Raw genomic sequence first — 10,178 nt, forward strand, 5'->3', positions numbered from 1 at the left:
ATTCAAACATATTCTCATTTTCTACACGAAAACCAATACATCTACTTTTGCCATCAGAAATTTTAAAAACTAGAAATTTCCATTGGAAACATAACCAAACATCCCCTATAATTTCATTAAGATTGGACTTCATGAAAGACGTGTTTGAAGACTCGTGGTTTTATGAAGCGTAATAAACGCAATTTAGATGTTAAAAAAATCATTTTATGTTTAAGATCAACTTATAGAAACACTCAGCAACAGAGCTTACCAAAGATAGAAATTAGAAGCAACAATAATGTTGAATCTTGTCTTCTTCTACAATGAAAGATTCACAAAGCAATAAACAATAAAATTATCAATTCATTTAAAATAAATAAATGGGGATAGTCGGATACCCTTTTCCCTCCAATCATTCTCAACTCTGTTCCCTTTGGACCATTGTGCTTTGTGGGTGGGAGTGGGACCCTCTCTCTCTCTCTCTCTATGTCACAATTCACACACGCAGTTAGTTCTTTTCGGCTCTCTCTCTCTCTCTCTAAAGTCTAAACCAATTTGCATTGTGTGTGTGACATTTACTCGTGCTCCGGCGGAAGAGAAGGAAGTTAAAGAGTAGACGAAATCAATTCCTCTGCTTCTACGGAACCTTTTCTCCATCCATATCTTTCTCCATTAACCCCAACCATTTTTTTCCTCTTGCCTTTTCCTCTCTCTCTCTCTCTCTCTCTCTCTCTCTCTCTCTCTCTCTCTCTCTCTCTCTCTCTCTCTCTCACGTCTTCTTTTTTGGCAGTTATCAGTCCTCTTCATCTCGCACATGAGGTTATTTCTCTTTCTACTGTTTCGCTATCTGTGGGTTTTGGATATTTTGCACTTTTGTCTGATTTAAGATGGTTAGATACTTAGATTGTGTTCAAAACCTGAAATTCCGAGGTGTTTATTATGGTGTAGTTATGATTTGAAACTGATTTTGCATGTTGTCTGTACTATTTGATTTGGGATTTCTTTATGGATATGGTTAATAAGTACTGTACTATGTATCAGTTTCTGATATCTAGGCTTGGGTTGACCTAACTAAATTGTACCAAACTAGTTCAGTTTTATATATTTACCTTAATTGCACCAATTTTTAGTTGAAATGAATTGAGCTCTTTGATTAATTAGCGGCCGAGTATTGTTTACGGGAGGATTATCTTTGGTTAAGAAGTAGGCGATGATGAAATCTGTTTATGAAAATGGCTTCCATTTATTCCAAACAGCTAAATTATGCTTCATTTCGTTACTTCAGAGAGTTGGTTAAGACTGATATATGTTATCTTGCTTATTTTCTCATTAATGTGTGCTTTGTCGAATTGACCAGATACAGTATTTCGCCAACTGTCACACTTCACCTTTTAGCACTCGATCCAACTATCATCTATTAATGTGAACTTTGATGAAATTCATTTTCCCAGTTATGAGGTCGATAGGCAAAGAAACACCCGAATGGAAACTCCCTAGCGGAATCGATGCGTATGGTGATACTAGTTCGTTTTCTACTTCATTGCCCGTCCTTTCACACCAGAAATGTAAGCTTTGAACAATTATCTATTCACCTGATTTGATTATTGTGAATTTTTCCTTTACTCTAAAAATGATGTCTTATATAATTAATTGCAGTTACTTTTAACGACTCGGAAAAAAGTGGTCAGTCACTTGACGATGGCTTTCCTAGCCTTAGTAAAGTAAAGGATCCAACAGAATCGTCAAGTATGAATGGAAGCTTTCTTCTTCTTCCTGGTGATGAAGATGAACTATTAGCTGGTCTTATTGATGATTTCGATCTTAGTGGATTGCCAACTCAGATTGATGACTTGGATGATGATATTTTTGGATTCGAAATCGAACCCGAAAATCAAGACAATATACTCAACACTAGTATAATATCAAGGCTAAGCTTGTCCGAGAGTATTAATGGCAGCATTTCTCATTACGCTTTTGGAAATGGTGCTGCAACTGTTGTCGGTGAACACCCGTATGGAGAGCACCCTTCGAGGACTTTATTTGTGAGGAATATTAATAGTAATGTGGAGGACTCTGAATTGAAGTCTCTCTTTGAGGTATTGTTGAAAAGATTCGAAATTTAGAAATGATCGATTTTTTTTTTAATTGAAAATTACTAATTTGTCCCTCTGCTTCTTTTCTCTTTCTGCCGCCAAAATCATAAAAAAGGAATATGGAGATATCAGAACACTTTATACTGCATGTAAGCATAGGGGATTTGTGATGATATCTTACTATGACATTAGAGCAGCTCGAACAGCAATGCGGGGATTGCAAAATAAGCCTTTGAGACGAAGAAAACTCGATATTCATTTTTCGATTCCAAAGGTCTGACTCTGAGTGAACCCCGATATATTCTGTTTGCATGTTGCTAAATGAATGTCCTACTGAAAACTGTTGCTATGTTGCAGGATAATCCATCGGAAAAGGATGTTAACCAAGGAACTTTAGTTGTTTTCAATTTGGATGCTTCTGTATCTAATGATGACCTTCGCCAAATATTTGGAGCCTATGGGGAAATTAAGGAGGTATAAATTCTTTTTCTTTTTTCTATTGTTTTTTTTTTCTCACTTTATTCTGCATGATATATATATATATATATATATGTAGATAAGGGAAACTCCGCACAAGCGACACCATAAGTTCATTGAATTTTATGATGTGAGAGCGGCAGAGGCAGCTCTCAAGGCATTAAATAGAAGTGACATAGCTGGGAAGCGCATAAAGCTTGAACCTAGCCGACCTGGTGGGACCCGTCGGAGGTATGCTCCCATTTCTCGGTCTTTTACTAGCTGTTCTAATTACAAGCACAAGCAAAACACAAAACTGCCTGAAATACAAGTTTCAGATATACTTGCACTTCTTCATCCTTTTTGCCCTCTGGGATTTACATTTTCTTTTCAATGAGTAAAAAATTTCAACATGCTCAAAATATATTTAGATGTGAAAATGATTGCCAGTAATTTTTACAACGGCAATGCATGTAATTTTCCGTGACAGCATAATGCAGCAACTGAATCAAGAGCAGGAGCTAGACGAAGCTCGATCTCTCCTTCACCAAGTTGGTTCCCCGATGGTCAACTCTCCTCCTGGAATTTTAATCAATGGTCTGCCTGTTATAGTTATCCTGCATTATTTATATAAAAAAAATAAAAATTAAAAGAAACTAAAACAGAGGTGGCACTCATTGCAGGTAGCTGGCAAAATATCGGCAGTCCAGTGGAGCCGAATCCTTTGCATAATAGTTATAGCCCCGTTGGAAGCAATCAGTCGCCTGGTTTGGCTTCTATTCTTCTTCCTCGTCAAATATCAAGTCCTGTCAAGATTTCACCCATTGGTAAAGATCCCTCGAGATTGGCCTATCAGCAACATTTCTCTGTACCCGTTGCTAATTTAAGTCCAAGTCCTATTTCGTCTTTTAGTGATTCAAAGGGATCGAGCGTTGGAACTCTTTCTGGTCCTCAGTTTCTTTGGGGAAGTCCCACTATTCAATCGGACCACATCAATTCTCCCGCCACGTCATCATTTTCACGCCCGTTAATATCCAATGTGCATGGAATTGGTCTTCCTCATCTTCATGGCCCGTTTCTTCGCTCACATCATCATCATCATGTGGGGTCCGCTCCATCTGGTGTTCAATTGGATAGACATTTTGGTTTTTTCCCCAATTCACCTGAATCTTTGTCCTATATGAATAAGGCAGCGTTTGGACTCGCGCCAAATTTTGGTCAGAATAATGGGAATCGAGCTTTTAATGGAAACTTTGTTGGGAGCGGTTCTCCTAGTTCAAGAATGATGTCGATGCCGAGCAATGGTGCTTTGTATTTTGGGATTAATAGTTCTTTTGGAGATGGAATTATTGACCGTGGTCGAATTAGAAGGGGCGATAGTGGAGTAATGATGGATAACAAAAGGCAGTATCAACTTGATTTGGAGAAGATTCTAAATGGTGAAGATATTAGGACTACTTTGATGATTAAGAACATTCCCAACAAGTAAGAACTCATAACTAAAAAATGAATTGTTATGTTGTGGGTTTTGCGATCAGAATTGTTGATTCGTTTTTTGTATTTGTGTTATTTTCCATCTCTGAAGGTACACTTCGAAAATGCTGCTTGCAGCTATTGACGAAACACACAAGGGTGCATTTGATTTTCTCTACTTGCCCATCGATTTTAAGGTAATTATTATTATGTGTTCAGTTAGTTGATTTTGTTTGCATCCTCTTGAGGTTTTGTTTTTGATTTCACTAAATCCAGAATAAGTGCAATGTTGGTTATGCTTTCATCAATATGGTATCTCCTTCTCACATCATCTCCTTCTTTGAGGTATGTGTTGCTCTACTCCATTGTAATTGGTTAAAAAGATTGGGTTTTTTTTTTATTGTAGAAAACCCGAGTTTATTAACTTAATTGTGATTTGACTCAATCATTGAAAGGCATTTAATGGGAAGAAATGGGAGAAGTTCAACAGTGAAAAAGTAGCCTTTTTGGCATATGCAAGAATCCAGGGAAAAATAGCTCTCATCTCACATTTTCAGAATTCAAGTCTAATGAATGAAGATAAGCGATGCCGACCCATTGTGATCCAATCGGAGGGCCAAGACATTTCTGATCTGGTATGTATGTATGTTAACATTGTATAACCACAATGTGTTTATCTACGAATTTGTTTGTGTTTATGTTGTTGTTTCACTATTGATATATGTACATATATACATATATAAAAGACATTCTGAATATATATACGTGGCAAGTGAAGGAAAAATTCCCGTCAGCCAATCTGAATATATATATCCGCCAGAAAGATGGAAGTTATGCAGGAGACGTTCTTGACGACAGCCCAAACGGTGATCCATACGAGACATTCTTCTAACAAATGAAAGATGCTTGTAAAATACGTGCTAATTTGTACATGTACATTAAGGAGGACTTTTAGTACTTGTTGTCGATATGTTTCTCTTTTTTTTTTTTTTTTTTTTTTGTCAATTCCTTTTTTGGTGTATAGAGGGCTATATTATGTCTTGCAAGTGTATATACAATAGTACTAGGTTGTTGTACGAGGAGCATATCTTAATGGATCTTTTGTAAGAATACTTTGTTGTGTATATACCTTTCTTTCTTTGTTGTGTGTGTGTTAACAGCATGAACAATTACAATTGCATTGCATCATCAAGCCATATTCATCATGCTACATAATATGCAGCAGCCAAACCTACGCTAGTCGATTAAGAATAGCATAACCAGAATCAATGAACTAGTCTTGTAAGGACGACCACCGTCATATTCATAACTAGTGCATCAAATCCCTTGCTTGTATATCCTCCACATAGTCGTCAACTTCCGGCAACGTATATGAGTAAGTTATCACATGAGATAAGTCATTTCGTTTTAATTACCCCTTATCATTTATATGAAACTCATTCTTTTGACGTCAACACTTTTCGCACATAGTAAATTTTAAATTTATCTATTATGTACGATCGTGCGCAAGCGAATACCCAATCAAACCTATCAAACAAGCTCAAATTAAATACTTAAAAAAGAAAAAGAAAAAAAAAGGCTAATCCTCGAACATAAAAACCTCATCAAAATAGCATCTCGTGTTTGATTCGTTCAAGTTGAAGAGTGTATTTGGTCAAATTTAGATGGCAATTGAAAATCCCGAAATGAATTCTTGAATGTAAAAACAGAAGAGTCTTTTATTAATTAGCTAAATTGCCGAAGCAGTGTTCAGATTTGAAGAGCATCGGCGATAGATCCAGCGAGACTCAGAATTTCAAAAGGAGCTTTGCCGGAGATAGCTTCCACAGTAACGGGGCATGAATCGCTTATCCAAAAGTGTGTGAACGCCTTCTCCGACTCTTCTACAACATTTACATTCACTCAGAACAGGAAACATAAAATAAATAAATAAAAAAAAGAAGGGAAAAACGAACAATTACCGTTGCTCTTGTGCACAAACCGCTCCCATGACTTCTTTGGGAACACACCATGTGTGACATAAGCACTAACCTTCGCTGCACCATGAGCTGCCAATACTTTCTGACCAAACCAAAAAAGTAACTACTTTACAATATGAGAAAACTCAACAATTCCTTTTTTTTTTTTAATCAGTTAGATTTATTAGCAACTTTTGATTCTAAAATTTAATATGCTACATGGGTTTACATCAAAAGATTGAGTCACAAGAGTAGGGATAGTTTTTGTGCATACGAATGATCCCACCTTTATCCAAGCCAACTTGATCTGTAAACTTGTTGTTTTATTAGCATATAATATACATTTAATAGCAATTTTCATGCCATTGTTTGTTGGAGGAGGTTTCGAAAATAATCTTAATTTGAAACCTTTGGTTTATGAGAGTGTAGTTGCATGAATGTGGATGCATAGCTATTCTTACCGTCTAAAAAATCACAATAACAAGACCACCAAAACTACTATAATGATACGTTTAGCCAAGAATGTAAGATTTCCGGAATAATTCTACTAAATTAAATTCACCGATAATAATTCATCGAAAAACACAAGAGTCGTAAAAAGGTAGAATAAGGGACGAAGAAAGACCTGGCATTCAATTAAAGTGCCACCAGACTGGACCAAGTCATCGACAATGACAACATGGCAACCTTCAGGGTTCCCCTCTTTTATCCTAACTATTCTTTTGTCTCCTTCACGTACCTTGTTGCATATCACCTATACGTTTTTATATACACACAAATTTCCGAATTAATAAATCACAAGCAACATACAAATAAAATCAATTATTTATTTATTTTTTATAATAGAGACGAACCATGGGAAAATGATCTAGCAGCTTGTGGAATCTTTTCCAAGCTCCATCATCTGGAAATGCCACAACTATCTGGTGAAATAAAATAAAAAAACCAACCATATAAGTTAACAAGCCCAGATAATTAATAAAACGGAATAATTAAAAAAATTAGTGAGACCTTATCCGATTGTGGAAGTTGCTGAAGGCGCTGCTTCAAAAGTGGGATCCCACTCTCAAACACAGGCAAAACAGTGTCGCTGAAGTAAAATCTTTCCTGTATAAATTACAATTATTGTTATTACAGCGGTTAATTTTAGCTGACGGAGAAAGGGGAAAAAGAAACAGCACCACTGGTATTGAATAACGATAAGCTTTACAAATATGATAGGTCAACATCTTTACAAACTGAAAACCCTTTGACGAAAGTTCGATCACCACCAGAAACGAGCAGCAGCATCTTAAATAATATAAAATGAATTAGTAAGGAAAAAAACCTGGAGAGCATGTATGTCATAGATAACCAAACTGGTGGGACCGCCCCTCGAAATAGGAGTGTTAGATAACATCCTAGCGAGGGTGAAAGCAGTAGCCACGTCACCTTCCTCTTCGATTCTTTCAAAAGAACCAGTTGGAAAGAAAGGCAAAACAAGAGTAAATGAAGCAACAAACAGCATTGGAAGTGCGTAAATGACGGAAAGCTGTTCAAAGATAACGTCAGTTGAGCTGAAAGATGCCAAAAAGGCGACATGCTGCCCTCGGATATCATGTGCATTTTTTATGAATAGATTTGGAAATCCGTCATCAAAGCTCCTGTTAAACAATCAAACCCCATTACGACTCAGCAATTGTAGAGATAAAATGAATTGATGGTACTGTTAATTCAGATTCAGTTTGGAAGACACAAATTCAATAAGAAACTAAATAAAAACAAACAACTGGGATGCTACATCACTTCTCCAAACTAAATTATCAATTGCCAAGAACTAAATTTTATCGAGCAAAAGGGGAGTTACAATCGAGTTCTAATATCCAATAATTTCATCTCTCTGCGTAATTATGACATCTGCCGGGATGCATAGCATCTGTATACAAATCCATATGGGCAAACAGAAGCAAAAGATCAAGCAAGAAGGAAATATGCACGAGCTTTCTCACTCCTCAAAATACAAGTCACTTCAGTCTCAACTCTGAAACCACAATTTACATAGCTGATAATGTATATTCATCAAAACAAAAGCGACCCACTTTCGAACATCATAAGAAGCAGCAATACATCCAATAATTCTACATACCAAGAAAATATTTAGGCCCAAAAATAAAATTTCCCTTTTCATGTTTTCTTTCTCTCTCTCTCTCTATTTTTTTCTTGTGGGAGTTTTTACCTCCAGTTAATGGATTGAAGCTGAATGAAGTCCGACTGAGCAGCAACCTTCCGTGCCAAATCTTCCGCCTCCACGCAGTAGAAAAGCAATATTTGCTTCTTTTTGGGTCTCTCCATCTCTCTCTCTCTCCTGACTCTCTCTCCTGTGTTTGCCGCCAAGAAGAAAATGAAGAGAGTGAAGGCAGAAGAAAGTGCGAGGACTGCGATACTGGGAGTAGTTTTGGGGTTTGGTTTATCAGGTAGGGCCGACGCGAGTCGGGTTAGAGTCAACTCGGACTAAATGTTAGACCGGTAGATACTGTAAAGTAAACCCGAGAATACTGTACGGCCCACGCCGTTGCATAGGTAGTAGTAGGCCCCTTTTGTCTTTTCATTCTTTTCAATAATTATAAAACTAATTTTAATATGTTAGTGGTCTAAGATATTTTCACACTTGAAAATTTCAAATCCTAACAAAGGAATATTAATAGACTTGATGCTATTCCCACCCTAAACAAATCTCATTTCACCACATCTCAAAGGAATATTTACACATTTATCATACATTTATAATTCTATTAGTAACTTGTTTGAATTAAAAATCTTTTCCGTAAATAAAGGTGCATTAATTAATAATTATAACATTTTCTTTTCTCACTAGTAGCTTAGTCGTGTGCGATGCACGAGGATCAGTTTAAAGTTCAATTTTTTTAAGGGATAATTAGTGAAAACCCCCCAATACATTTGACTATATTAGAATGGATATAACCTCATTTTACATATTAGTGAAAACCCCCTTATTTTATATTTTAATTTAACTTAAATTAAAATTTTAAGTGGTGTGTCTATATTACCCTTAATTATTATATAAAATCACCAAACCCCAATGTTATCAGAACCGGACCGGACATTAAACCAGCGAGGCATTCGGGTCATGGTTGGACCGGTTCAACCGGGGTCAACCCGGGTTTTTTACTTTTTTATTTATTCTATTTATTTTTTAATTTTATATACACATAATTACATCCAAATAAAAATTTAAAACATTAAACAACATATACAAAACTTCACTTCAATCCAAAAAACTACCCATAATAATAATGTATCTCATCAAAATCATCCTCATCACATAATTGAAATCTAAACAAAATTATTATCACATGATTAAACAAAAGAATTTAAAAATTGCACGATTCATCTACACGAAAGAGGGTACCGGCAGGTTGTGGGGGTAGCGGTGGCTAGCGGCGGCCGGCGATGGCTGGTGGTTTGCGGCGGCCGGCGGTGGCTGGTGGTTTGCGGCGGTGGCTGAAGGCTGGAGGATTGGGCGGCGGCTGGGTGCGGGAAAGGCAGAATAGGTACAGACTTGTCAAACAAGTCTGTTCATGTTTAACGTATTGTTTAATTCAATTTTTTTTTTTTTTTTAAACCTAATAATCAAAACGGCGTCGTTTTGATAAAAATATTAAAAAAATATATATATATATAAAACGCAGCGTTTAGGAATCGAACCCGGGTCGGCGGCCGGTTCGCCGGGTCCCGGGTTCCACCCGGTCAGACCGGGTTTCTGGTAGTTAACCCCGGTTTTGAATTTATGTGGGTTTGGGGGTTAGACCGGACCGGTTTTCCGGCGGGTCGCGGTCGGACCGGCCGGTCCGGTCCGGTTCTAATAACATTGCCAAACCCTATTTCTCTTCTTCATCTCCCTTTTCTCTCCAGTAGCCACTATCTCTCTCTCGTTTCTATCTCCAACTCCAAACCAGATCTCATATGCCCACCGCCACCCTCAGTCCACCACCGCCGTCGCTGCCCTCAGTCCACCACCGCCGTCGCTGCCCTCCGTCCACCACCGCCGTCGCTGCCCTCAGTCCACCACCGCCGTCGCTGCCCTCCGTCTACCACCGCCGTCGATGCCCTCCATCCACCGTCGTCATCGTCGCCCGACGGTGCCCTCGTTAATCCTATACTCTTTTTTTGTCTCTCCAAATACCAGAAGCCGCCATTCAATAGGCAACAATATCTCTCC

General features: G+C 37.6%; 2 protein-coding genes across 8 annotated transcripts; one reads left to right on the top strand and one right to left on the bottom strand.

Moving 5' to 3' along the window:
* The first annotated feature begins 361 nt into the window (after positions 1–361).
* On the top strand, positions 362–5,141 carry LOC105966702 (protein MEI2-like 2). 6 transcript variants are annotated; one of them, XM_088812273.1, is made up of 12 exons: positions 362–798; positions 1,431–1,544; positions 1,636–2,075; positions 2,188–2,346; positions 2,430–2,546; positions 2,629–2,780; positions 3,019–3,125; positions 3,212–4,013; positions 4,114–4,198; positions 4,278–4,346; positions 4,457–4,636; positions 4,775–5,141. In XM_088812273.1, exons 2-12 carry the CDS (start codon positions 1,433–1,435, stop codon positions 4,775–4,777), a joined length of 2,226 nt encoding a protein of 741 aa, XP_088668399.1. In that variant the 5' UTR covers positions 362–798; positions 1,431–1,432; the 3' UTR covers positions 4,778–5,141. The 6 variants fall into 6 exon arrangements, with proteins under 6 accessions (XP_088668399.1, XP_088668395.1, XP_088668396.1 ...); XM_088812269.1 differs by having other exon boundaries at positions 4,780–5,141; XM_088812270.1 differs by having other exon boundaries at positions 482–798; positions 1,337–1,544; positions 4,780–5,141.
* A 440-nt stretch (positions 5,142–5,581) lies between these two features.
* Positions 5,582–8,405, bottom strand: LOC105966705 (Phosphoribosyltransferase family protein). Of its 2 annotated transcripts, none has more exons than XM_012991288.2 (7): positions 8,175–8,405; positions 7,287–7,602; positions 6,971–7,066; positions 6,814–6,882; positions 6,585–6,713; positions 5,963–6,062; positions 5,582–5,881 (listed from the first exon to the last, which is right to left on the bottom strand). In XM_012991288.2, exons 1-7 carry the CDS (start codon positions 8,288–8,290, stop codon positions 5,751–5,753), a joined length of 957 nt encoding a protein of 318 aa, XP_012846742.2. In that variant the 5' UTR covers positions 8,291–8,405; the 3' UTR covers positions 5,582–5,750. The 2 variants fall into 2 exon arrangements, with proteins under 2 accessions (XP_012846742.2, XP_012846741.2); XM_012991287.2 differs by having other exon boundaries at positions 5,582–5,884.
* Positions 8,406–10,178: the final 1,773 nt, after the last annotated feature.

Source organism: Erythranthe guttata, chromosome 13 (genome assembly GCF_056151865.1).
Source record: "Erythranthe guttata isolate IM_541 chromosome 13, IM_541, whole genome shotgun sequence".
NCBI classification, from domain to species: domain Eukaryota; kingdom Viridiplantae; phylum Streptophyta; class Magnoliopsida; order Lamiales; family Phrymaceae; genus Erythranthe; species Erythranthe guttata.

Coding starts and splice junctions, on each gene's coding strand:
- LOC105966702 (XM_088812270.1), top strand. CDS start 1,412: ATGAAATTCATTTTCCCAGTTATGAGGTCGATAGGCAAAGAAACACCC. Junction 3,126..3,211: donor TCCTGGAATTTTAATCAATG/GTCTGCCTGTTA, acceptor CACTCATTGCAG/GTAGCTGGCAAAATATCGGC. Junction 4,347..4,456: donor ACATCATCTCCTTCTTTGAG/GTATGTGTTGCT, acceptor AATCATTGAAAG/GCATTTAATGGGAAGAAATG.
- LOC105966705 (XM_012991287.2), bottom strand. CDS start 8,290: ATGGAGAGACCCAAAAAGAAGCAAATATTGCTTTTCTACTGCGTGGAG. Junction 7,603..8,174: donor CTTCAATCCATTAACTGGAG/GTAAAAACTCCC, acceptor ATTGTTTAACAG/GAGCTTTGATGACGGATTTC. Junction 5,885..5,962: donor GTTTGTGCACAAGAGCAACG/GTAATTGTTCGT, acceptor TAAATGTTGTAG/AAGAGTCGGAGAAGGCGTTC.